Source organism: Rattus norvegicus, chromosome 19 (assembly GCF_021556685.1).
Source record: "Rattus norvegicus strain SHRSP/BbbUtx chromosome 19, alternate assembly SHRSP_T2T, whole genome shotgun sequence".
NCBI classification, from domain to species: Eukaryota; Metazoa; Chordata; class Mammalia; order Rodentia; family Muridae; genus Rattus; species Rattus norvegicus.
The window spans coordinates 29,815,001-29,842,473 of record NC_141552.1 but is presented as its reverse complement, the minus strand read 5'-3'; the positions used below and the strand labels follow the sequence as shown (position 1 = coordinate 29,842,473).

Below are 27,473 nucleotides of genomic sequence, written 5' to 3'. Positions count from 1 at the left end.
AAGAAAAGGAGGAGGAGGAGGAAGAAGAGAACCCTTTTGGATATCTGCATCAAATAAATCTAATAAGACAGAGTGAAAAATATTGGATTTATTTTTACAAGTTAGCTGTGACCTTCTCAACCTTCTGATGGATTCACTTTGCACAGTTCCTCTTAAGGGCCTTAGGGTTATGACTAACTCATAAAAATAAATCCAATATTTCCCCCTTAGCCATGTCATAGCCAATGTAGGAATTCAGATGATGGGGCAGGGGAGGAGGGTTTTCATTTTCTTTGACCTCCGTTATGAGAGGCACGGCCCCCAGCTCTGCCAGGGCTTCTAACTTCCCACCCTCCCCGATCTATGTGCAAAGCAAGAAAAACAATGTACCCATGTTAAGGCCAAGCCCAGGGCAGGGCATGGAGGGGCAAGGTGGCTGGACAAGGGTCTCACTATGCCTGGAGAGACACCTGGGTTTCCCAGCTTTGGAGGAGCCCTGCAGTGGGAGGCTTGCTCTGTCTGAGGAGAAAGAGAGTGTCTCCCAGCTGAGGGGATCAGTCTCCATGGGCTCTTCTAGGCTATGCCTTATTAACCAAGGCTTGCCTGCTGTGTGGGCCAGAGACTCCCTTCTTGTTATCCTCAGGGGCACAGCAGTCGTTAAACCCAATGACTCCTGATGGTACCTGAGGCATGAGAGGGCACTGAGCTCACAGGGATATACAGTGTCCCTGGTGCCTGTGGGCATGTGAGACTCAGGCTCCCTCATGTAATCACAGCCAGAAAACAGTTAGTTCCAGAGAAAGCAGATGCTGGCAAGTCCCTGAGCAGACAATCCATGATGACTTCCTGGAGGAAGCAATGATGGGGCTGAGCAGTAGTTAGAGACCACCTCAAAAGGGTCCTCCTCCATGTCTTTCTCTCCACTGTCCATGTGTCTGTGCATTATGTTGACTTATTCCTCAAAGCGCTCGCCAGCCAGTCATTTCTCAGCATCTCCCTCAGCACATCTCCATGAAACCTCCCCACAGCAGATGTACTGATTGTGGGTAGCCTCTAAGATCCCCAGGGCCTCTGCCTGCATGTTTGATGGCTTAGAATTATTCCTGTGGGACCTCTAGGGGATAAACATTTGTGTATAACAAAATATGTTTAAGACAACACTGACCTCTTTAGTCACTTTTAAGAGTACAGTTAGGGGCACTGGGTCTGTCTGCAGTATGCTGGGCCAATGATCCTCGTCTAAGGGATGGAGGATAGAGAAGGACAGGTGTCGCTTTTGACATCAGACCCATTAGAGGTTCAGAGTCGGAAATAGCAGCTGCCGGCGGGAAAGGTCTGGGAGTGACCCATAGCCACCCCGGAGACTTTTGTAGTAATTCCTTAACAATTGTGGCTACCAGCCTTGGAGTCTGATGGGGAGACTGAGCCGTAGGACCCACCCGAGCCAACCTGGGACACCACACCTACAGGTGGCCTATGGCTTTGTGGTCAGTTCCTGGGGGGCTCTGAGTGCCATGGTGCTGGGGAGTCATTTATAGAGTAGCACACGAGACTTAGACTTCTGAAGTGACGATTCAGATGCCCAGGCCTTTCCTCCATGAGACTCCAGCTCTCAGTCTTCCCCACCCCACCCCCACACATAGGGCGGACAGTTGAATGCCACAGGATCGGTGCTGGAATCACTTCGCAACATACCCTCCTTTGCCCCTTCCTTAATCCCACTGATGGTGATCTAAACTTGGGAGTCAGTGACAGTTGATTCACTACCTTTCTTGGTCCTAAGACCCTCCCGACCTTCTGAGGGAGCTGTGTGCTCTCTGAGGCAGTTCTGCTGTTTCTCTTTAGTGTAAGCTCCCTTTTCTTCTCTCTTCTTTCCATATGTTACGGTCACTTAGTCACTTCTCGTGCCCTGAAGGGAGATGTCAGTTGTGCTCACTACACATGAACGCGCTATCCAATGGGGTTCTCCTAAAGCACCCATGGGAAGTCTGGATCCCCTCGGTCCATAGGTGTGAGAACTGGGATCCAGGAGGGAGTGAGGGAGGTAGAGTTACCAACCCTGGAAACAGATTCCAGATATCAGCATCGAGGTGCATATCTACCGTATCAAGTGCTTTTTATGCAGCCTTTGGACCAATGGGGAATTGACTTGAGCTCTGGAGTAGACAACCATCCCCTTGTCACTGTGGGGAGGTGCCAGACTGCCAGCGCCCAAGGGGGCTTCCATAAAGATGGGGAATTTGCCATTGCCCTGTTTTGGGCCCCTTCTGAGGTTCCTCAAGCTTGCTAGGACCCTCCATCTTTTTTTTTTTTTTTGGTTCTTTTTTTCAGAGCTGGGGACCGAACCCAGGGCCTTGCGCTTCCTAGGCAAGCGCTCTACCACTGAGCTAAATCCCCAACCCCAGGACCCTCCATCTTGTATCACATGGTAAATGGGCACTCACACAATTAGAGTGGTTGGGGCACCTTCCTCATGGTCCATTGGGCCTCACCCAGGGGCTGCAACACCCACACATAGGGGCACCACCTGCCTACCCAGCAGGGAAGCAAGACCCCAGGAAACTCTGAGTCCTTCCCATCCCTAATGATGTCCTCAAGACGCTTCTGCTCACTTCAGCACAGACGCACAAACTACGTCTCCATCAGGTGTGACGTGACAAAAAGCCGGGACACTGACCTCAGCAGTGCGTTTACTTTTTTTTTTTGGTTCTTTTTTTTCGGAGCTGGGGACCGAACCCAGGGCCTTGCGCTTCCTAGGTAAGCACTCTACCACTGAGCTAAATCCCCAACCCCTACTTTTATTTGTTCCCAGAGAGCCTCTCCCCAGCTTCTGGGAGGTGATGATGGGACTCTTTCCACGACTTTGGAATTTGGGGGATGTGGCATCATTTTATCTTGTCTGCTCCCCACCTTCAACCTTGATTAATCCAATTAGTTGATGTCCACTCAAACCTCTCTGATCTCACAGAAGTGCATAAGTCCTAGGTCTTTCCATTTAGCTGATTATTTTATTGTTCTTTTAATTTCTGCCAACTTTCTTCCCTCCCTCCCTCCCTCCCTCCTTCCCTCCCTCCCTCCCTCCCTCCCTCCCTCCCTCCCTCCCTCCTTCCCTCCTTCCCTCCTCTCTTCAACCTTTCCTCTTTCCCTTTTTCCTTTCTCTTCTTCCTTTTCTTCCTTTCTTCTCTTTAACATCTACCCTTTCTTGGAGGTCAGAGCTTCAGATAAAGTGAAGATGCCATCAATTTACCAACACGCCCCAAACTCATGCCATGTCAGCTCCCAAACTGACCTACTTCCGACTACCCCTGGCAGTGAGTTACCCAGAGGCCTTGGGGGCCATCTCTGATGCCTCTGTCTGTCTCTCTTCCATATCTGTATCTTGGTCACATTACTCCGCTGCCCTCTTTATCCCTATTTGTCTCTTATCATCACATTCTAAGATCTGCAAAGTCTCAAGGGCTTGGGACCTTTCGTAAAGATAAAATGATATGGCCCCTGAGGAGAACAGCTTGGTAACTCCTTAAGATATTGAACATAGAGTCACCATGAGACCCATCGGCTTCACTCCTAGGTATATACTCAGAGCTATTGAATGTAGGCTTCCAAACAAAACTGTGTACACTCATGGTCCTCCCGGCTCAATAGATAAAGGTCAGTGGGTTAAAACAACTCAAGCACCTGTCCATCAGTAGACAAATGGATAAATAAACTTTATAATAGAATACTACCCCGTCATGACGAAGCTATCTCTTTGAAATTCAAATTTAACTGATAGCATATTTAACTGGATGTCTTTTTCATTAAGTAAACCTGTCCCCAGTCCATCAGGCGTCACAAGGCTATTTGTTGGGGCTCTGATGTCAGCTGGAAGCCATACAGGCAGCGTCCTGCCTCATGCCCATTTCCAGACAAGGCTTTCTTTTCTTTCTTTCCATCCTCAACTTGCAGACAGGCTAGACCGAAGGCTGGCGACTGCCTAAGGCTCTGGGTAGCTCTTCACTTGGCCCATTGATGAATGGTTAGCATTGACCTTGTGCTGACAACCTTATGTAAGTCTTGTGGACTCTTTAAGTGATTCGTCTTGTCAGTGGGGTTGAGGAAATACCGCAGGCCACACCCCACCTTTTTCCGGATGCACAGTCTCAGGCTGGTGTTCCTGGAGCCCAGGGCTATGAGCAGCCATCCTGTAAGTCAGGCTGCTGTTTCTCCATCCTGAGAATATAAGCAATATCCTCCCGTTGGGGCTCCAATGACAGCCGTTTGCTCGCAGAGCACAAATTAAAGTGATGGCACCAAGGGCATTAATGGTGTTAGCAGAGTCAACACGGAAAGCATCACAGGCTTCCTGCTTAATATGAAGAGTGACTAGGCAAGGCGCTGGCCTTGCAGCCAAGCCTTCATTCCAGACACCGGTGGGGAGAGAGGAGGAGGGGAAGAGCCTTGACCTGCCATTCAACTGCCACTGCCCAGCTCATCTGGCTTCCCTGTGGGGCTGTGGGAGGGAAGGTAAAGGTTAGGGACTCTCAGCAAATATTTGGCAGGCTGTTCCCAGTGCTGATGGCTTTGGACACAAGGTAATTCTGTACTGAAGGGCTCATGATCCCTGAGCAAATGCCTGGCCTAACTGGTAACTATGGCTGAGCCAAGCCATCTCCCCTGGGACAGACAGGAAGGGTCCAGCACGTAGGTGGAGGTTTGGGTGAAAGACCCCACCTCCTGCTGGCTGGGGGATGCTTTCCTCTGTGTGTGTGTGTGTGTGTGTGTGTGTGTGTGTGTGTGTACGAGCATGTGTGTGCGCACGTGAGAGAGGGAGAGAGAGAGAGAGAGAGGGAGGGGGAGAGAGAGAGAGAGGGAGGGGGAGAGAGAGAGAGAGACTTGGAGCATTGTGTGCAGTGTTCTGTTGTCTTTTATAGATGCTTATAGATCAAATACCTCTGGACCAGGGATGGGTAGGGGGATAGTAGATGTGCTCTGAGGAGAGAGCTTGCTTATTATTGGATCTCATGATTGGATGGCACAAGTGAATGAATGAACAAATGACCCATAATTCAATGGGTCCCCTGACTCCATCCCACGGGACTCGGGATGGCTCCCTGGAGAACGACTTAAATAGACGTCAGAGAGGTGAGCTGAGAGACAAGGGAAGAGTAGATCCAGTCGGAAGGAACAGCGTAAGCATAGCCATGAAGGTAAAGAGGTCACAACTAAGGAACACCAACACTTTCAAATGGCTGGTCCCTAGAACCCAGCGACTGACAGAGCTACAGATGGAGCCAGCAGCAGAATCCAGAGCTAGATAAGGACCTTGGATTCTTTCCGGAAGCTTCTGAAGGGTTTTTTTTTTTTTTTTAAATAACCAAGAAACAAGACCTGGTTTGTATTTTAGACCATCTCTGTGGAAGTGAGTTTGTTCGTTCTCATTAATGTACTGTAAACATACTAGTGCCTATGAGATCATGGGTCCAGAAAGGCACAGTTCCTAACACACATGTGTAACTAAACAATTTCCTTGTAGCAACAGTTCCTCACTTCATTTCTGTTGCTGTGATAAAATACCTTGATTTAAAAGGGGGGGCACAAGAGAGAGAGGGGGGATTATTTGGCTCACAATTGTGGGTCATGGGCCATCACTTCAGGAAAGTCAAGGCAGGATCTCCAGCAACTGCTTGTGCTCAGTGAGCTTGCTTCACTCTTAAACGCTTTAGGGCTCAGCCTAGGAAATGATGCTGCCCATAGTGGACATCGATTAACAAGGAAGAAGAGACAATCTCCGTAGGAAGCCAGGTATGGGTCCCACATCGAGATGGAAGACAGGGAGGGTAGCTTCTGCAAGGCGATCCGAGCTGGCATACGTAAAGACCAACGACAGAGACCCTGTCTGCCAAGGCTGCCCTCTGACCTCCTCTGCATGCCAACTCTCTCTTCCAAAGCCTTCGAAGACCATTTTGATTTCGTTGTTGTTGTTGTTGTCTATAGGATTTTTCTAAATAGAATTTTGGTAGCAGAGTGGCTTCCAGCATATTGGAAGAGTCTGTGGGAGACTCACGCTGTGATTTATGTTCGGTGAGTCTCTGGCTCTCACAGGTATAAAAGCGAGAGATATTTGCTTGCCGAACGCCCAGTCATTCATCATAGACGCCCCCAAGATAGCAGCCACTGCCAAGCAAACTGGCCGTCACAGCTTTCTGTGAATGATGCTCAGAGAAACAGAATGTTGAAGACAGCGTCCTATTCTTTGTCCCTTGAGAAAGAAGTTACCCCTGAGATGCCCAAAGATGAAGTCCACTCTTGCTTGACAGATCCGCACAAGCTGGGGAGATTCCAAACAGGGAGGCAGCCATCCTTGGACAAACTAGCCTGCTTAGTTTTTGCTTATCTGAACAAAATGGCTCCGAATTTGCATAATTAAAATGCGAATGTCTTTTCAGATCATAACAATGGGTAATTAACATTGTTATTTGTCAGCTGGGAACTCTGTAAGGAAGAGGCTATGGGAGCCAGCCGTTTTATTTTGGGCTGCAGCTCCCCGGACAATCAGGGCTAATTGAATCACCCCCAATTCAGGGGAAATGAATGGAAGGACTATCAGCAGCACCAGCCAGGCTCGCAGTCAGACCCGAAAGGCTGCTTGCTTCTGCAACCCAGCACAGGATCAGAACCCCGGCCCAGCCTTGAGGACGGCGGCCTGACAGTCTAATTTGGAAGCGTTGCTTAAAATCTTAATCAGAGCGTTGAAATTAGCTGAGGCGAGTTTCGATCCCACGTTTATTGTTTAAGGTTATCATTTTTAATAAACGTTAAAACGTTTTTCCCCCCACAGGTGTGGAAAAAGGCACGCCCCCGAGACAGGCTCTCTCAGCTCTTTCAGGAAGAAGAAAAATGTCATTGTGCGGAATGAAGACGTAACACATTCATCAGAGCCCGCCTTCCTTTTTATTTTGTGCTTCCCTGAAAGCTATCTGCTCTCCTAAGCCCGAGACCATCTTCTCCGCACAAGTGATATCTTGATTGACACGTCTCCAAATAAGCTTGTGAATAGCTTGCCGTATTAACCTCGGAATAATTCAGATGTCAAATTACAACTCGCAGACTCTCTGACTCCTCGCGGAGGCCCCGGAATGAATTTTTTTTTAAATATTTGGGAGAAAAAATATTAAATTTTGTTCAGGTTGGGTCAAAGTTCATATCATTTGGTAATAAAGAGCCACAGAGGGTGTTTGCCCAGAGTGAGCCTGCATTGATTTTATTTTGTGCAACGGCTGCAGACCTGGGTGACCCTCAGTGGACTTGTTTGGCCGAGTCCCTTGTGCTGTGGGCAACTTTCAGCATTTTGCGGTCTTGCCGCAGGTTTCCTTCAGATAGAAAAAGAAACAAACAAACAACAACAGCAATAAATAAATAAATAAATAAATAAATAAGAAGGAAGGAAGGGAGGAAGAGAAAAGGGGGGGACAAGTTTTGCTGTTGCCCAAGCATAGGACTCTAGGCTGATGTCATCTCTAAATCTCTAACTATGCAGCTTTAACTGCGGCTCTCTGCAGAGGGAGAGAGAGCCCTTGCTTCCATACCACTTGTTTTCATTACCACTGCAAGGCTGCAAGGCTCGTCAGCCCGGATTCCTGTCTTGCAGACTCTGCAGAAGCAACCTTGCAGGCAAGGCCAAGCAGCGCTTGCTGGAGTGATAATGACCACTTGGCGGAATATTTGTTAGATGCTCTGTAATGTGTGGCTGAGAAAACTCATTATTACTGGCTGTTTGTGTAGCTGTAAATATTCAACCAGGAATGCTACCTGCTTTGTGGAAAGGCTCGCTAATGATACCTGCCCCTCTCTATAATTACATATTGTTGTAAAATTCTATGATAATGACACAACTGTGTCTTCCTCGTGAGGGGTAAATTTATACCAACGACGGCCCCTGAATTTCCATAAGCAATTAGCCTGCACTTTTACAGCCCTGTGTTTTCCCGTGATTTTATTGAAAGGAAAGATAATGAATTAAATCCAATTATAGCAAGAAGACATCCAGTAAGTTGATGCACGTTTTCATAAACAAAGCAAGGAGGAAGGTATGCTACTGCTCACTACAGTGGAAGTGGTTGGGCGATTCAGAGGCTTCGGTCTGATGGCAGGAACCCTGTTCTCAGGGCAGAAGGCATCCTCCAGCTGCATATTTCCGGTGTAATGAAGCTGAAGAGTTGCTTGTGGCTCGTAGGCTGATGACAGGCGGCACATCTTTATAAGAAGAGAAGTTTCCACAGAGACCATGGCAAACCCACAGCCATTGCCCATCATTCCACCATCTCTTGAGGAGGTTTGAGGTAGGACCCGGAACTCTGGGAAGAGGAGACAGATATCTTGGGTTTACTGCTATGGAATACAAGTATTTTTCCTCTTTGGGTGCTCTAGGAAGTGTAAGAATTTGCAGTGTTTCTCCAGGCTGCATCTGCTTCACCCCAATGTTTTTTCATTCGTCTGCTTTTAACCGGGTGGCTGTTTATTCAAAAGACACAGAGCCAAAACACTCGAGAATCCAAACAAAAACCAGGCAGAGCAAGCACTGAGGTGGGAGATTTTCTCACCAACTGCACCTTTATTGTTTTCTCCCCCCCCCACACCTCTTCAAAAATCTCTTCTCTCCAGCCCCCCTCCATATAAATGCAAACATCTCAAAATGTCAAGTGCAGGGAAGTGACCCTTTAGCAGCACAGGGAATGATCAGGCCCCTGATTTCCTCGTCATTTCAGACACACATGGAATTCCCAGGTTACGGGTTTTTTCCAGGACACGGTGATGAAACTGCTTATGGGTTCCACGATCACGAGTATCTCTTCTAACCCTTCCATAAACAGGAGGATGACAACGTTACTGCTTCAAAGACTGAGAGGAGTCAGCCTGGCTTCCGGCTGGCCAGTGAACGCCAGGCAGCCTGAGGACTGGGGACTGACAGGTTAACCTCCCTGGCTCTGCCAAAGGAGTGCATCCACTTCGATTTCCTCTCAAGAGCCAGGCTGGCGTGTGGCTGTCTAAGAGTCTGCTGTCGATACAGTAAAAATGCTACCCTGCTCCGGCTAATCCATTCCAAGGGAGAGCTCTTTACATAAATGCCCCGCGCCATTGCTCCATTTTCAGAAAAGGCAATCAAATAAGATTGAACCATGCAGGCTGCTGTACAGTGCATTTGCGTGTGTGTGTGTGTGTGTGTGTGTGTGTGTGTGTGTGTGTGTGTGTGTGTGTTTAAAAAGCACCGTGATTAATTTGGAGACACGGCGTTTTGTGTTGTCTTTGACTATTTTCTTCCTCACCATTTTTTTAAGAGCTCTGAAAATCGATGATATGCTTCGACGCCATCCATCTTTATATAGTAATAAATTAAGTGGGAGGTATTGATATTTTTGACCGAGCTTTTAAAATTTACATACTAATGACAACTATACTCTGGTGACTCCTGATTCCTGCCTCCTACACGACGTACTGCTCCTGGGGTGGGGAAGAATCTTTCCTCTGAGATTCCCAGGTGGCTCGGACCCCAGATCAGTGGGAACAGAATCTCAGCCCAATAGCTGGTCTCCCACTGCTTTCCACATGCTAATCCCTCAGAGCTGGATGGCAGGAGAGGGGAGGGGCCAGAGACTTCACAGCAGAAGGCTGCCTGTGGGGGTGGTGTTCATCAGACAGTATATAGGGGTCCATATTGGTGTAGAGCACTTTCCTTTGGCCTCCTTTCAAACAACTTTAGGAATTTTGGGGAAGTCACAAAAATACCCTGTGCCCTTTCTGTTCCTTAAAGGCAAACGAACCCAAATTCTGATATTGAGAATCAATATATTGCTGAGAGTGAACTTCCAATGATTTCTGAGTTCGGGCAGCATAGACAACTACTGCCTCCTCTCTCTTCCCGTCAGAAGGGTGGATGACTTAACATTCGGAGTCTTAAGCAATGATGGAGGTCAAGGTCACGGGGGGGGGGGGGGACGACGACGACGACACTGACTCTCTGAGCCTCGTCCCTGCCTCCTCAAATGCTGCTGCCACTGCTCAGGAGGAAAAAAAAATGCCACAGAATTGGTGCGAAGACCTCAACTTCCTTGACACAATTATTCTGGGGACTTGGAACAGCCTTGACATGCACACCAGTTTATTTTCGGAGATTAATTTGCCGGTGATATTGATTGTTGGGGGCCTGTTTCATTCTGTTTAGGATTCCACCAGGCACAGACAGCAGCTCCTGCATGGTCTGTCCCTCTAGAATTTCCAGGATGTGGCAGAGGCAATCAGAAGCAGCACAGCCAGAAAGTTCTGTCAAACCAGATACAGGCCAGGCCGGTCCCAGGGGGAAAGCGGGGTGGGTTTTGTTTACATTTTGCCAAAGCAGCGGCAGATTGTTCGCACGGGGAGTCCCTCTGCTGCCTTGCAAGGCCTTTCCGAAGTGGGTCACCCCGCGATCGGGTACCCGGCATCCAGCGAGATGAGTGGAATCTTCCTTCGCTCATCCCTTAAGTCATTTACTCAGCACAATATTAAGCCTGCCGAGGGCTTGCGCCTCAGGTTGCCCGATGAACGAAGCCTGCTCCGTTCTACTCCACTGTCCAGGAAGTGCCTCAGTAAGAGTGTCTGGAAAGAAAGGAGAGAACTCCAGAGAGGTGTGGAGGAGAGCCACTTTCATCAGCCCGCTTTCAGGACGGTTGGGAGCCCGGAGCGCGATCATGTTACACCCCCCTCAAACGAGCCTTGTTCGCCTCTTCCCACCTCCTCCTTCCTTCTTTTTCTTTGAGGGTTTTTGAAATGAAAGAGTTTTTTCTTCCAAATTGTGCTGCGAGGCAAATTCTTGAACGGTGTAATAGAAAATGTTAGACAATATTCCTTACCGGAGCTATTGACATTTTGGATAGTTCTGACACTTTGATTTTTCTCAAAACATATGGATCAAGCCTGGTTGCCTTATTGGACAGGAAGTCCTGTTGAAAGCTCCTCCCTTATCTTCCTTTGTGTTTTGCCCGCTCTGTTTGCTCATGGCTTTCTCTCTGAATATAATCGTGGTTTTCTTAAGCTGTCCAGGGAGTCGTTACTGCTTTACTAAATATTTCATGGAACAGAGCACACGGTACCTGCCAGCCATCTCGGATTTGTTGTCAAAAATAAAGGGTTCATCCTTCGGAGGGGGGAAGAAAGAGAAGGTTTATTCTGTTGTTTTTATTTTAAAGTTTCTCACATGCAGCAAATGCACAAAGCCCCTGGAAACCTAGGAGGGGCGTCTTTCATTTGTTGGGGACAAGGATGGCCACTTATTTATTTATTTACTTATTTATTTACAGCTTATTCGGCTGTGGAAGGCTTCTCCCCTCAGATTCTCGGCATTCGTTTCCTTGAGGTTCCCTTTCCTATTTGTTCAGAAGGGAAAAGTTCAAAGCGCCTCTGTCAGCCGAGGGAAAAGCTAGCTGCATACTAACCTTCCAGCACCCGCCTGAGATGACCTTGAGAGAGAAGCACTAAACGGCCCCCCCTTGCAAACCTGCATGTGTGTTTTGTTAGACCAGGTCGGCAGGGGTCAGGGCTCACCTGAGGCCAGCAGCCAGCCTGCCTGCCCGAGCAGCGGGGTAATGCATTTTTAAAAGGGACATTCTCGCCTTTGAATGGGCTTAATATGGTCTCTGTTTAAAAACCTGTCAGAATCCCAAGCACACACTCCATAAAATATAAATAAGTACTTACTGTTTGCAGATGTTGCTTGTTTCTCATAATGTTTGTGTTTGAAGTCTCGAATCCTCACTTCCTGTCAGGCTCCCTCTGACTCTCTCTCTCCTCCTGGTTTCTGAAGGAACAAGGAGGCTTCAGATGGCAATTTCCCAATGAAGACACTTTCTGTTAGATCTGTCAGTGTCCCTGGCTCAATTAGCATTTCTTCTCTCTCTCTCTCTCTCTCTCTCTCTCTCTCTCTCTCTCTCTCTCTCTCTCTCTTTCTCTCCCACTTCTCCCTCCCTTCCCCTCCTGTACACTTACATTAACTAGAAGGAATTAAGGAAGGGACTGAGGGGACCGGCTGCCATCTTTGTGCTCTTCCCTGTAGATGGGGTCTCATACTCCTTCTCCTCTCACTCCCACCTCCACCCCCAAGTCCTCAGTGGTAGTGCAGGTGTCTGGTTGATTTCTACCTGCGCTTGGCCACATAGCCCATCTCTGACCCATGGTCCCCACTCTTCCTCATGCTTTTTCTCGTCTCTAACTCACCTCCAGCCGCTCCCACCTACCCCAAAGAGAGTTGGTGTTGGCACAGGAGTCTCTCTCTGTGTATGGCTTAGTCACTTTTCTGACTTATTGTGGACGTCCTTGGTGACTGCCAGATGCCCTGGTGAGCCCAATGGATGATGGTGCGTCTTCCTTTTCCTTTTTAACATGACCAAGTCTCTGGGTGACGAATTCCTAGGCAGTTACACAAGCCAGTCTGCTCACGTTCCTCTGGTTTGCCTGATCACCCCTGTGTGCCTGCCAAAGGCCCGTGAATGTGTCTCTTTAGTGTGCTTTTTACTGTCACCCTTGGCTATGAAAGGGCAACAAAACCTGTTTCCCAGACCTTCCTACACTTTGCCTGTCAACTGTCTGTTCTACATAGTGCAAAGCATTATGGAGGCTGAGGCAGGAGGATTACGAGTTCAAGACCAGCCTGGGCAGTATGGTGAGACAATGTCTCAAACAATGCAAAGTAAAGCACGTAAGTGTTTGCTCGAACAGGCCCACATGAGGCAAGCACACCTGATTTTCCTGGTTGAAAGGCCCAAGGTCACAAACCAATAAACGACCCCATCCCCAGGAAGGACAAAATCTCAGACTCCCCTTTAGTTACGTCAACAGAAGCTCTGTAGCAAGTATTATTTGCTTTATTACCAGTCATTTGGAAGGAGGGAGAGAAAAAAAATAAACAGAAAGAAAGATCCACCCACGCCTTGCCTGGTTTCTAGGCAGTTCATAGGGGTGGGGGGATCTGATCTAGACGCATGCTCAGGACAGCATATCCTGATGAATCAGATTGGGGTTGGGTGGGGGGAGTCGCTTTATCTTTAAAGCCTAGAAACCAGAAATCAAGATGGAAATCCCTCAGCCCAAAAGCCTTACCAATTGATACAATTTGAAAATGGGCAGCCGGAGAGGCCGGGGAGAGCTGACATGATGACTTCTATAATAGCAGAACATTTAAGGTTATAGAAATAAAGGGAGGGGGGTGAAATCAGGCCCGCTGATCTCTGCCTGCAGGCTCCCTCTGCTCACTGGAAGCTCCAGCAATTATTTCTGCTCCGGCTTTCCCCTCCTTTCTGTAGCAGTCTGTTTGAAATGAAGCAGAACCAGGCACGGCGGGCTTATCAGTGTTGTTAGCTGACAGGGCGCCCAACACACCTGCTTTTACTTGCTGCTGTTTCAGGGCCCTAATGCCACAGAGAATGTTGCTTGGGCCCTTATAATGTGTAAAGATTCATTTATTTCACCTTTTGAACCTGCCTGACCCCCTGGGCCTGTGCTGGGGAGGGGGCAGGGTTGGTGAAGGCTTTTTTTTCCCCCCTGGCACTTAGAAGAAGCCGGTAATTAGGGGTCTGGCCCTGGGGCGGTTGCCACGATAGAGGTTTAAAAGAGGGGTGGGGGCTCAGCCAAGAAGGCGCTGGGAAGAAGGAACTGACTGGGGGATGGTGGCCTGTGGCTGTGGCCTCCTGGCTCCAATGTGTCCACAGAGATCCAGGTACCCCGACTCTCAAAGCTCTCCTTCTCAACGGTGGTACACCTGCCTCTGGTTTTCAGTATGGCGGTTGGGAAGGTTTTAAGGAATCCTTTTGGCTTTGATCTGGCTATGGGTACGTCTGCATGCAATGCTAAGACTGCTCCTCCCCACCCCCACCCCCCAGTGACCATCAGTGAACTTTGGAAGCCTGCAAAAGGAGCAGTATTTACTGTTACAATTACTTCCCAGTGTAATGGGAATTGGGGAGGCATAGTAAGCAGAGCCATCCATGCACCTGATAAACTATGACGATCCCCAGGCATTCTGACATTCAATTAAACGCCATTAGTTTCTGTGCTGTGTTTTTCTTCTCATAGTTCAGTGCCAGTGAGTAAATTTTGTCTTAGGTCTCAAACATTTCGTTAAGCGTTTAAGAAGGAAAGGCTAGCTTCCCAATTCCTCACCTGTCCCTCTGGTGCCCCATGTTTCCTTTCCCCCTGTGGATTTCAGTTGGCCATGTTCCCTTCCGGAAGTCCTAAGAGCTTAGTTTCCTAGGAATAAACAAACAAACAAACAGCAAAACCAAATAAATAAATCTTCACATAACCCTAAACTGTTGGGATCTTTGATCCTGCATCCTTCCATTTCACCTCTCCAGGCCAGCATTGTGGCAGTGCTTGAGGGCATTCTGCCCTCAGTGTCTGCCTGGGCATCTGGAGCTCCTTTTTTCTTGATTTTCCTTCTTTCAAAGAGGAAGGTGTGTGCAGCGGCTGGCGTTTGTGCCTAGCCATCCTTGGTCTCCTGCTGCAGAGGATTCCAGTCTCCCTGGGAGGACAAATCTTCCTTACCAATAGATTCCATTTGTCTCCCGGTGTGGGCCACTATCCCATCACTCTGACCACAGCCATTGGTACTGGGACTTGTGTGAATGTTTAGGGGTGAGTTTAGGATGCTTTCCTTTTAGGTAGACACTCCTCGCTTTTAGAACTTCCAGGCACATCGCAGGGAAAGACCGTGCCTGAAAAATCAAAGTGATCCAGTGCAAACAGAGTTCGGGTGTGGAGAAGAAGAGGGGCTGAGACTAACATCAGAGCCTGATCCAGCCATGCCTGAAGCCATTAAGAACTAGATCTCTAACGTTCGATTATGTGAGCTGGCGTCTTCCTTCTGTGCTTATCACACCCAACCCAAAGAACCGTCAGGTTCACAGTCTGACTCCTCCAAGGGGCAAGTCCTCCTCGAGAGACTCTGCTCCACTCCTTCAAAAACGAGTAAGATCAGAAAGTGGGTGGGATGGACGCAGGCACCGGGAGAGGACAGCATCGAAAGTACGGACACTAAGGTCCTTGAGAGCGTCCCAGACGTGCTTCCTGACCCTGAAGCTTCAGTGTCTCATTTTGCAGACTGTGAACTAGCAAATTTCTGTTGATATTTAATAATGAGATGGTCTGGAATGTGTCTGTGAGAGGGGTTTGGACAAGATGGGGAATGGGAAGAGATAGCAAAAACAAACAAACAAACAAACAAACAAATAAAAACACCCCAAAAAACAAAAACAAAACAACAAAACAAAGAACCCCCCCCCCAAAAAACAAAAAAACTTCGCCCTTGCCACAGTGGAGTCCATTGCTTGGGTGTACTCCTGGGTCATAGAAGTGGAGTCCATTGCTCAGAGATGGTCATTCCTCTGGCTTTACTTTGTGTGTGACTGCATTCTGTCCCCATATACTCACTTCTTTCCTCACCCCCAGTCTCTCGGTGTCACTCGGTTGGCCACAGGCCTACCAGTTGGCTTTTGCTTCCTGCAGAATGAACAGTTTTCTAGAAGGACTTGGGGCCCAGGGCAAATCTCCTCCCTGCTGTTGCTGGGATTGGTTCTTCCCTATCTGGAGCTACTGGAGCCTCTGGAAAATTTAGAGTCTGTGGCAGAAAAGGACTTGAACCGTATGCCTGACCCAAGCTAATGGTGTCATTGATTTGGCATCTCTTGTGTACTCGTGGCTCTCCCGTGGCATGGAATTTTGATTCTCAATGGCAAAGCACTCCTGGAGTTGTGGTAAGATTTACTCCTCTATTTTGGTAGCTCTGAGGAACAAACCCTCACCTCACATCTACAAGGCAAACACTACTTCTGAGATATGTCCACTGCCCAAGACTTGTCCTGATTTTAACAGCAGCCAGTGCACCAAGTTTATCCATCTGAAACCCTTCCCTAGCAAAAACTTCATCCTTGCATATTTGCATAGGTCAAAGGTCACAGCGCCAGCAGCTTCTCTGGGTTGGAAACAGCTTGGCCTGCAATCCTAAGAAGTAAACTTCGCTTCACACAGCATCTGTGTCTGGCTGCATCAAGAAGAACTCTATGTCAGGGCCTCAACCTTGTGAAACACTCAGGGCCAGATAATGAGCACCGTCCATTTTATCTTATGACTTTTGCATTTGGATTTTGCAAAACTGGGGAGGCTGGCTTATAGTTCCTGCTTGTATCTAAGTTCCAATCGCTCCTTGGAAGAAATGGCGAACGATGAAATTCCGGAAATTAAGGGGGAAAATCACCAAGACACTTTGACAGACTCAGAATTAAGAAAGTCGAGCTTTTCACCAACAGAATTCAAGAGATGGAAGAGAGAATCTCGGGAGCAGAAGATTCCATAGAAATCACTGACTCAACTGTCAAAGATAATGTAAAGCGGAAAAAGCTACTGGTCCAAAACATACAGGAAATCCAGGACTCAATGAGAAGATCAAACCTAAGGATAATAGGTATAGAAGAGAGTGAAGACTCCCAGCTCAAAGGACCAGTAAATATCTTCAACAAAATCATAGAAGAAAACTTCCCTAACCTAAAAAAAGAGATACCCATAGGCATACAAGAAGCCTACAGAACTCCAAATAGATTGGACCAGAAAAGAAACACCTCCCGTCACATAATTGTCAAAACACCAAACGCACAAAATAAAGAAAGAATATTAAAAGCAGTAAGGGAAAAAGGTCAAGTAACATATAAAGGCAGACCTATCAGAATCACACCAGACTTTTCGCCAGAAACTATGAAGGCCAGAAGATCCTGGACAGATGTCATACAGACCCTAAGAGAACACAAATGCCAGCCCAGGTTACTGTATCCTGCAAAACTCTCAATTAACATAGATGGAGAAACCAAGATATTCCATGACAAAACCAAATTTACACAATATCTTTCTACAAATCCAGCACTACAAAGGATAATAAAGGGTAAAGCCCAACATAAGGAGGCAAGCTATACCCTAGAAGCAAGAAACTAATCATCTTGGCAACAAAACAAAGAGAATGAAAGCACACAATCATAACCTCACTTCCAAATATGAATATAACGGAAAGCAATAATCACTATTCCTTAATATCTCTCAATATCAATGGCCTCAACTCCCCAATAAAAAGACATAGATTAACAAACTGGATACGCAACGAGGACCCTGCATTCTGCTGCTTACAGGAAACACACCTCAGAGACAAAGACAGACATTACCTCAGAGTGAAAGGCTGGAAAACAATTTTCCAAGCAAATGGTCAGAAGAAGAAAGCTGGAGTAGCCATTCTAATATCAAATAAAATCAATTTTCAACTAAAAGTCATCAAAAAAGATAAGGAAGGACACTTCATATTCATCAAAGGAAAAATCCACCAAGATGAAGTCTCAATCCTAAATATCTATGCCCCAAATACAAGGGCACCTACATATGTAAAAGAAACCTTACTAAAGCTCAAAACACACATTGCACCTCACACAATAATAGTGGGAGATTTCAACACCCCACTCTCATCAATGGACAGATCATGGAAACAGAAATTAAACAGTGATGTCGACAGACTAAGAGAAGTCATGAGCCAAATGGACTTAACGGATATTTATAGAACATTCTATCCTAAAGCAAAAGGATATACCTTCTTCTCACCTCCTCATGGTACTTTCTCCAAAATTGACCATATAATTGGTCAAAAAACGGGCCTCAACAGGTACAGAAAGATAGAAATAATCCCATGCGTGCTATCGGACCACCACGGCCTAAAACTGGTCTTCAATAACAGTAAGGGAAGAATGCCCACATATACGTGGAAATTGAACAATGCTCTACTCAATGATAACCTGGTCAAGGAAGAAATAAAGAAAGAAATTAAAAACTTTTTAGAATTTAATGAAAATGAAGATACAACATACCCAAACTTATGGGACACAATGAAAGCTGTGCTAAGAGGAAAACTCATAGCGCTGAGTGCCTGCAGAAAGAAACAGGAAAGAGCATATGTCAGCAGCTTGACAGCACACCTAAAAGCTCTAGAACAAAAAGAAGCAAACACACCCAGGAGGAGTAGAAGGCAGGAAATAATCAAACTCAGAGCTGAAATCAACCAAGTAGAAACAAAAAGGACCATAGAAAGAATCAACAGAACCAAAAGTTGGTTCTTTGAGAAAATCAACAAGATAGATAAACCCTTAGCCAGACTAACGAGAGGACACAGAGAGTGCGTCCAAATTAACAAAATCAGAAATGAAAAGGGAGACATAACTACAGATTCAGAGGAAATTCAAAAAATCATCAGATCTTACTATAAAAACCTATATTCAACAAAACTTGAAAATCTTCAGGAAATGGACAATTTCCTAGACAGATACCAGGTATCGAAGTTAAATCAGGAACAGATAAACCAGTTAAACAACCCCATAACTCCTAAGGAAATAGAAGCAGTCATTAAAGGTCTCCCAACCAAAAAGAGCCCAGGTCCAGACGGGTTTAGTGCAGAATTCTATCAAACCTTCATAGAAGACCTTATACCAATATTATCCAAACTATTCCACAAAATTGAAACAGATGGAGCCCTACCGAATTCCTTCTATGAAGCCACAATTACTCTTATACCTAAACCACACAAAGACCCAACAAAGAAAGAGAACTTCAGACCAATTTCCCTTATGAATATCGACGCAAAAATACTCAATAAAATTCTGGCAAACCGAATTCAAGAGCACATCAAAACAATCATCCACCATGATCAAGTAGGCTTCATCCCAGGCATGCAGGGATGGTTTAATATAAGGAAAACCATCAACGTGATCCATCATATAAACAAACTGAAAGAACAGAACCACATGATCATTTCATTAGATGCTGAGAAAGCATTTGACAAAATTCAACACCCCTTCATGATAAAAGTCCTGGAAAGAATAGGTATTCAAGGCCCATACCTAAACATAGTAAAAGCCATATACAGCAAACCAGTTGCTAACATTAAACTAAATGGAGAGAAACTTGAAGCAATCCCACTAAAATCAGGGACTAGACAAGGCTGCCCACTCTCTCCCTACTTATTCAATATAGTTCTTGAAGTTCTAGCCAGAGCAATCAGACAACAAAAGGAGATCAAGGGGATACAGATCGGAAAAGAAGAGGTCAAAATATCACTATTTGCAGACGACATGATAGTATATTTAAGTGATCCCAAAAGTTCCACCAGAGAACTACTAAAGCTGATAAACAACTTCAGCAAAGTGGCTGGGTATAAAATTAACTCAAATAAATCAGTTGCCTTCCTCTATACAAAAGAGAAACAAGCCGAGAAAGAAATTAGGGAAACGACACCCTTCATAATAGACCCAAATAATATAAAGTACCTCGGTGTGACTTTAACCAAGCAAGTAAAAGATCTGTACAATAAGAACTTCAAGACACTGAGGAAAGAAATTGAAGAAGACCTCAGAAGATGGAAAGATCTCCCATGCTCATGGATTGGCAGGATTAATATAGTAAAAATGGCCATTTTACCAAAAGCAATCTACAGATTCAATGCAATCCCCATCAAAATACCAATCCAATTCTTCAAAGAGTTAGACAGAAAAATTTGCAAATTCATCTGGAATAACAAAAAACCCAGGATAGCTAAAGCTATCCTCAACAATAAGAGGACTTCAGGGGGAATCACTATCCCTGAACTCAAGCAGTATTACAGAGCAATAGTGATAAAAACTGCATGGTATTGGTACAGAGACAGACAGATAGACCAATGGAATAGAATTGAAGACCCAGAAATGAACCCACACACCTATGGTCACTTGATTTTTGACAAAGGAGCCAAAACCATCCAATGGAAAAAAGATAGCATTTTCAGCAAATGGTGCTGGTTCAACTGGAGGGCAACATGTAGAAGAATGCAGATCGATCCATGCTTATCACCCTGTACAAAGCTTAAGTCCAAGTGGATCAAGGACCTCCACATCAAACCAGACACACTCAAACTAATAGAAGAAAAACTAGGGAAGCATCTGGAACACATGGGCACTGGAAAAAATTTCCTGAACAAAACACCAATGGCTTATGCTCTAAGATCAAGAATCGACAAATGGGATCTCATAAAACTGCAAAGCTTCTGTAAGGCAAAGGACACTGTGGTTAGGACAAAACGGCAACCAACAGATTGGGAAAAGATCTTTACCAATCCTATAACAGATAGAGGCCTTATATCCAAAATATACAAAGAACTCAAGAAGTTAGACCGCAGGGAAACAAATAACCCTATTAAAAAATGGGGTTCAGAGCTAAACAAAGAATTCACAGCTGAGGAATGCCGAATGGCTGAGAAACACCTAAAGAAATGTTCAACATCTTTAGTCATAAGGGAAATGCAAATCAAAACAACCCTGAGATTTCACCTCACACCAGTGAGAATGGCTAAGATCAAAAACTCAGGTGACAGCAGATGCTGGCGAGGATGTGGAGAAAGAGGAACACTCCTCCATTGTTGGTGGGATTGCAGACTGGTAAAACCATTCTGGAAATCAGTCTGGAGGTTCCTCAGAAAATTGGACATTGAACTGCCTGAGGATCCAGCCATACCTCTCTTGGGCATATACCCAAAAGATGCCTCAACATATAAAAGAGACACGTGCTCCACTATGTTCATCGCAGCCTTATTTATAATAGCCAGAAACTGGAAAGAACCCAGATGCCCTTCAACAGAGGAATGGATACAGAAAATGTGGTACATCTACACAATGGAATATTACTCAGCTATCAAAAACAACGAGTTTATGAAATTCGTAGGCAAATGGTTGGAACTGGAAAATATCATCCTGAGTGAGCTAACCCACTCACAGAAAGACATACATGGTATGCACTCATTGATAAGTGGCTATTAGCCCAAATGCTTGAATTACCCAGATCCCTAGAACAAAAGAAACTCAAGACGGATGATCAAAATGTGAATGCTTCACTCCTTCTTTAAATGAGGAAAAAGAATACCCTTGGCAGGGAAGGAAGAGGCAAAGATTAAAACAGAGACTGAAGGAACACCCATTCAGAGCCTGCCCCACAGGTGGCCCATACATATACAGCCACCCAATTAGACAAAATGGATGAAGCAAAGAAGTGCAGACCGACAGGAGCCGGATGTAGATCGCTCCTGAGAGACACAGCCAGAATACAGCAAATACAGAGGCGAATGCCAGCAGCAAACCACTGAACTGAGAATAGGTCCCCCGTTGAAGGAATCAGAGAAAGAACTGGAAGAGCTTGAAGGTGCTCGAGACCCCAAAAGTACAACAATGTCAAGCAACCAGAGCTTCCAGGGACTAAGCCACTACCTAAAGGCTATACATGGACTGACCCTGGACTCTGTCCCCATAGGTAGCAATGAATATCCTAGTAAGAGCACCAGTGGAAGGGGAAGCCCTGGGTCCTGCTAAGACTGAACCCCCAGTGAACTAGACTATGCGGGGAGGGTGGCAATGGGGGGAGGTTTGGGAGGGGAACACCCATAAGGAAGGGGAGGGGGGAGGGTGATGTTTGTCCGGAAACCGGGAAAGGGAATAACACTTGAAATGTATATAAGAAATACTCAAGTTAATAAAAAAAAAAAAAAAAAAAAAAAAAAAAAAAAAAAAAGAAAGTCGAGCTTTCCTTTGCCACTGGGTGATTGACTGATTGATTGATTGACAAACTGTGTGTGTGTGTGTGTGTGTGTGTGTGTGTGTGTGTGTGTGTGTGTGTGTGTGTACACTACAGCAAACACGTGGAGGTCACAGGAGAACTTAAGGAGATATTCTCAGTCCATGTAGGTCCCAGGAATTGAACTCAGGTTTGCCAGCGGATGCCCTTACCGGTCCAGCCATTGCATCAGTCCGGAAAGTTGAGCTTCCTGTAGATGTTTGGTCATCCCAATGCTTGTTCTGTGCTTGTGACCAGTGAAAGAGTGCTGAGGGAACAAGCAGCTTCCTCATTTGCTGGTAAGATGCCTGTGGAGGTTTAATGTCGAAGCAGAAACGTTTAGTGTGGCTTGGCAGGAAGTGTCACTAGGGAGTCAACTGAATGATGAAATTTCACCTCAGCCTAGAAATTATCCCTAGATCTGCTAACAAACCTGAAGGAACAACACCCTGAAACTTCCGCAAGGTCGGTGGTGGACAAGAGAACCAGGCTCCTGAGTGAAGAAGAGCCACGGGATGCTGACCACTGTTCATACACCTCAGTTCACGTCTTTCTCTGATGCTTTCTTGGAAGGTTACTAGTTTCTAAGTCTATTTTAAGATGTTATTACAGAAGGCATAACTTTTACACAGAAGCGAAAAGAAAGGGGGGAATTCCTAATCTCATTTATTAAGAAGAAAGTTCATTCTTAATCTGTTCGGGTCTTGCTTGCTTCCTGAGTTTGTTGCAATCTCTTCCCAGCTATGTTAAAATGTGTAATGAGAGCAAGGCTGCAAGTGATATTTATGATCCTCCTCTCTTATATGGTCCATACACCCCTGACATCACGTAACGGCTGCATCGTGTTCTGTCTTACAGAATCACTTCCACTAAGCAGATTTCTGGTTCCAAGATAAATACTTGCAGCTAATTGCTCAGTCAAGTCCAAGTTGTCCTAGATCCAAGTATGTGCTTAGAGAAAAAAATCCTCATGAGTCTTGCTTTTGAATTAATATGCATGTAGCCTATTTGGATAATAAGATTTTGGATGTTTAAATTCATATTTTTCCGCAAATTTGAGGAAATTTGACCATTATTCTTTTAGGATGATGTCTCTGTTCCTCCCCCCTGCCCCTGTCTCTTTCTAGAACCCCCATGATGCATAGTTTTCTTGAAAGTATCTATGAGCACACTGGGCTCTGTTTACCTTTTTTTTTTTTTTTCCCTACAGATCTGGTAACTTAAAATGCTTTTGTTTCAGTTCTGTTATTTCTTTTTTTCTTTTTCTTTTTTTTTTTTTTTTTGGTTCTTTTTTTCAGAGCTGGGGACCGAACCCAGGGCCTTGAGCTTCCTAGGCAAGCGCTCTACCACTGAGCTAAATCCCCAACCAGTTCTGTTATTTCTTCTGCCTGCCTGAGTCAGCTGTTGAATTCTTCCAGGGAAAGTTTTGATTCATTTACTTTTTGACTGCAAATTTCGTTCATTTAAAAAAATAACTTGGGGGCTGGGGATTTAGCTCAGTGGTAGAGCGCTTACCTAGGAAGCGCAAGGCCCTGGGTTCGGTCCCCAGCTCCGAAAAAAAAAGAACCAAAAAAAAAAAAAAAATAACTTGTGGGCCAGAGAGATGGCTCAGTGGTTAAGAGTGCTGGTTGTTCTTCCTGAGGACCCAGGTTCATTCCCAATAACCACATTCTCAGGTTCACAATCTTCTCTAACTCCAGTTCCAGGACTCAACACCCGCTTCTGGTTTCCATGGACACCAGACAGGCAAGTGGCACACATACATGTCCCCAACCACCCATACACATGAAATAATAGTAAAATGATTTTTAAAATTGGCACATTGTTTAAAAATAATTTGCATCTCTTTGTTAGCATTATAATGTCTTTGCATATTATTTTCCTAATTTTCTTTACCTCTTGCCTGTATTTTCCTTTAGTCTTTTGAGCATATTTAAGGCCTGTTTTAAAGTCTTCACTTAGTAAGTCTGATGTCTGTTTCTTCTGAGCCAGAGTCTAAAGATTACTTTTGTTCTAGTGAATGGGCCACGTTTTCCTGTTTGTTTGTGTGTCTGCTGGAAACTGGAAATTAGAAACCTCCCAGCTTCTCGGATAGACAGACAAGATGGTCAGCAATTCCACATATGTGTCTTACCTGGATTTTAACTAGTTCCCTTACATGTAGCTGCTTTTAAACGTTTTAAGTTTCCCAGCAGCATCACCTCTGTTTCTTCTTGAGACCTTAGCTGTTGTAACATGCTCTGTTCAGTCAGTAATGTCTGTCTTCAAGGTCTTCTTTCAATTTCTCTCTTTCTCTGTGTGTGTGTGTGTGTGTGTGTGTGTGTCTGTGTGTCTGTGTGTCTGTGTGAGTGTGTGTGTGTCTGTGTGTGTATGTGTGACTGTATGTGAGTGTGTGTGTCTGTGTGTGTATGTGTGTCTGTATGTGAGTGTGTGTATGTGTGTGTGCATGTGTGTGTATGTGTGTGTCTGTGTGTATGTGTGTGTATGTGTGTTTGTGTATGTATGTGTGTGTTTGTGTGTGTATGTGTGTGTATGTGTGTGTGTCTGTGTGTGTATGTGTGTCTGTATGTGAGTGTGTGTGTATGTGTGTCTGTATGTGAGTGTGTGCGTATGTGTGTGTGCATGTGTGTGTATGTGTGTGTGTCTGTGTGTAAGTGTGTGTATGTGTGTTTGTGTGTCTGTGTGTATGTGTGTGTTTGTGTCTGTGTGTGTGTCTGTGAGTGTGTTTGTGTTTGTGTGTCTGTGTGTGTATGTTTGTGTGTGTCTGTGTGTGTCTGTGTGTGAGTGTGTGTCTGTGTGTATGTGTATGTGTGTGTATGTATTTGTGTGTGTGTCTGTGTGTGTTTGTGTGTGTCTGTGTGTATGTGTTTGTGTGTGTCTGTGTGTGTGTCTGTGTGTGTCTGTGTGTGAGTGTGTGTGTATGTGTGTGTGTGTCTGTGTGTCTGTGTGTGTCTGTGTGTGAGTGTGTGTATGTGTGTGTTTGTGTGTGTGTCTGTGTGTGTGTATGTATGTGTGTCTGTGTGTGTCTGTGTGTGTGTGTCTATGTGTGAGTGTGTGTGTATGTGTGTGTTTGTGTGTGTCTGTGTGTGTGTGCGTGTGTGTGTGTCTGTGTGTGCGCGTGTGTCTGTGTGTGAGTGTGTGTGTATGTGTGTGTGCGTGTGTGTCTGTGAGTGTGTGTGTATGTGTGTGTTTGTGTGTGTCTGTGTGTGTGTGCGTGTGTGTGTCTGTGTGTGTGCGTGTGTGTCTGTGAGTGTGTGTATGTGTGTGTTTGTGTGTGTCTGTGTGTGTGTCTGTGTGTGAGTGTGTGTATGTGTGTGTTTGTGTGTGTATGTGTGTGTTTGTGTGTCTGTGTGTATGTGTGTGTTTGTGTCTGTGTGTGTTTGTGTCTGTGTGTGTTTGTGTCTGTGTGTCTGTGTGTGTGTTTGTGAGTGTGTGTCTGTGAGTGTGTTTGTGTTTGTGTGTCTGTGTGTGTATTTTTGTGTGTGTGTATGTGTGTGTCTGTGTGTGTATGTGTGTATGTGTATGTGTGTGTATGTATTTGTGTGTGTGTCTGTGTGTATTTGTTTGTGTGTGTCTGTGTGTATTTGTTTGTGTGTGTCTGTGTGTATGTGTTTGTGTGTGTCTGTGTGTGTGTCTGTGTGTGTCTGTGTGTGAGTGTGTATGTATGTGTGTGTCTGTGTGTGTGTCTGTGTGTGTGTCTGTGTGTGTGTGTCTGTGTGTGTCTGTGTGTGTGTCTGTGTGTGAGTGTGTGTCTGTGTGTGTTTGTGTGTGTGTCTGTGTGTGTATGTCTGTGTGTCTGTGTGTGTCTGTGTGTGTGTCTATGTGTGAGTGTGTGTATGTGTGTGTTTGTGTGTGTCTGTGTGTGTGCGTGTGTGTGTGTGTCTGTGTGTGTGCGTGTGTGTCTGTGTGTGAGTGTGTGTGTATGTGTGTGTTTGTGTGTGTCTGTGTGTGTGCGTGTGTGTCTGTGTGTGTGTGCGTGTGTGTCTGTGTGTGTGTATGTGTGTGTTTGTGTGTGTCTGTGTGTGTGTATGTGTGTGTTTGTGTGTGTCTGTGTGTGTATGTCTGTGTGTGTGTGTGTGTGTGTGTGTGTGTACACCCATAATAAAACCAAGTTGCGGCTGACTGTCATCGCTGCACACAACCTTCCCTCTGAGGCCCTGACTCCCGTGCCCTGTCTTTGTAGCTTTATTTCCTGGCAGCACCAGGTCTCTCTTCGAGAAAATGTGGCTCCAGTTGCTCAGAAAAGCTTTGTCTCACTTCCTCTGATGCTCATGAAGGGGTTTGGTGAGGCCACAACAGTGAAGCTCTGACCAGAGCCATGTCAGGCAACCAAATGAAGAAGGGGTGGGGGTGGGGCTCAGCCTGAACAGCGTCTTCTGCACACAGGTCTTGGGATCTCTGAGAGGAAATGTTTTGGAAAAACAAAACCTCTTAGTCCAGGAGAACACAGTGCTCATAAGACAGCACAGAGGGAATGTTGCTGGTACGTCCTCCATGCCTTGGACTGTCCAAAGTGCTTGTCACACGTAAGCTCACCTTCTCCTCCTTCCGCTTGGCAGGCCTGAGGCTTGGGAGATGGCTCAATGGTTAAGGACTCACGTTGCTCTTGCAGAGGACTCTGATTCCATTCTTAGCCCCCACATGGCAGTTTACAACATCTGTCAGTCTAGGCCCAGAGGATCTGGTACCCTCTTCTGACCCCAGTGAGCAACAGGCATGCACACGATATGCATACATACATACACGCACACATACATACATACACACATACATACAGACCACTCATACCCATGAATTAATAAAATCTCTGGAAAAAGAAACTCTCGGGGGAGGGAACAGGTACCTGGCCATCCACAGTTTATAGCAGAAGAATGATAACCTCAGAGAGGTTTGGGAAGCTCTCCAAAGGCACACAGCTAATTTTAATAATGGGGCAGCTAGGAAGGTAAACGCTGCAGTGAGGGACATTTAGGGCACTGCGTTTAGGACCAACACAATGATAGAGAGACCAGAATGACACAGCAGAGGGTGCGGCCCAGAGTCTCTCAAGCCTTCAGTGCAGAAGGTACGTTGTGTGCTGCTCTGGTGACGGAGCCATCTGTGAATACGGACAAAGAAACCTCGGGGATGCTGAAAGGTGGGCCATCTGCGGCTTAGGTGAAGAGATGGGAGGATACAGAGAGCTGGGGTAGCGACACAGATAGTGCACAATGCCTTCCATTTGCAATATTAGTTACTGACCTCCAGTGACCCCCACTTCCTCGTGTTCATACCCTTGAAGAGCCCCCTCTCATATCAAACATCTAGGTCTGGAGACCTAGCTCAGAGTGTACGTAACACTTATGAGGACTAGGCTATTTGAATTCTGTCACCGCAAAAGAAAAATAAGAGATTTTGATCGAATGATTCTGTGGGACTTCTGAGGCCCTGTGGCTTCCACTTCGTTTCTCGTTGGGACACTTGGTTTTGAGAAGCCAGCCACCATGCTATACCGTGAGGCCACTCAAGCTCCCTCGGGGGAAGTCCCCGTGGTGAGGAACTGAGGTCTCCTACCAATAGTCATATGAACATACCACCTTGGAAATAGAGCATCCAATTTCAGTCAAGTGGTCACATGACTGGTCACGTCCCCCTGGCTGACCTCGGGCTTGTTACCTCAAGAGAAATTCCTGAACCAATACCACACTATTTTTTGCGTAATCAAATTTCTGACCTAAAGAACCTGTGAGGGGTTGGGGATTTAGCTCAGTGGTAGAATGCTTGCCTAGCAAGCGCAAGGCCCTGGGTTCGGTCCCCAGCTTCGGGGAAAAAAAAAAAAAGAACCTGTGAAA

At 45.8% G+C, this 27,473-nt stretch overlaps 1 protein-coding gene across 3 annotated transcripts in view; it reads left to right on the top strand.

The window, feature by feature from the left end:
• The window catches only part of Fto (FTO, alpha-ketoglutarate dependent dioxygenase), a 407,615-nt gene that overhangs the window by 372,163 nt on the left and 7,979 nt on the right, over positions 1-27,473 (top strand). For 2 of the 3 annotated variants that reach the window (XM_087594053.1, XM_087594057.1), the window contains one exon: positions 6,800-7,207. The exons of the other annotated variant lie outside the window; for it this stretch is intronic. In XM_087594053.1, coding sequence (XP_087450179.1) covers positions 6,800-6,950 — 151 coding nt within the window. In that variant the 3' untranslated portion in view covers positions 6,951-7,207. Of the gene's footprint in view, positions 1-6,799; positions 7,208-27,473 lie in introns of those variants that run through there. 3 annotated transcript variants of the gene reach the window in all.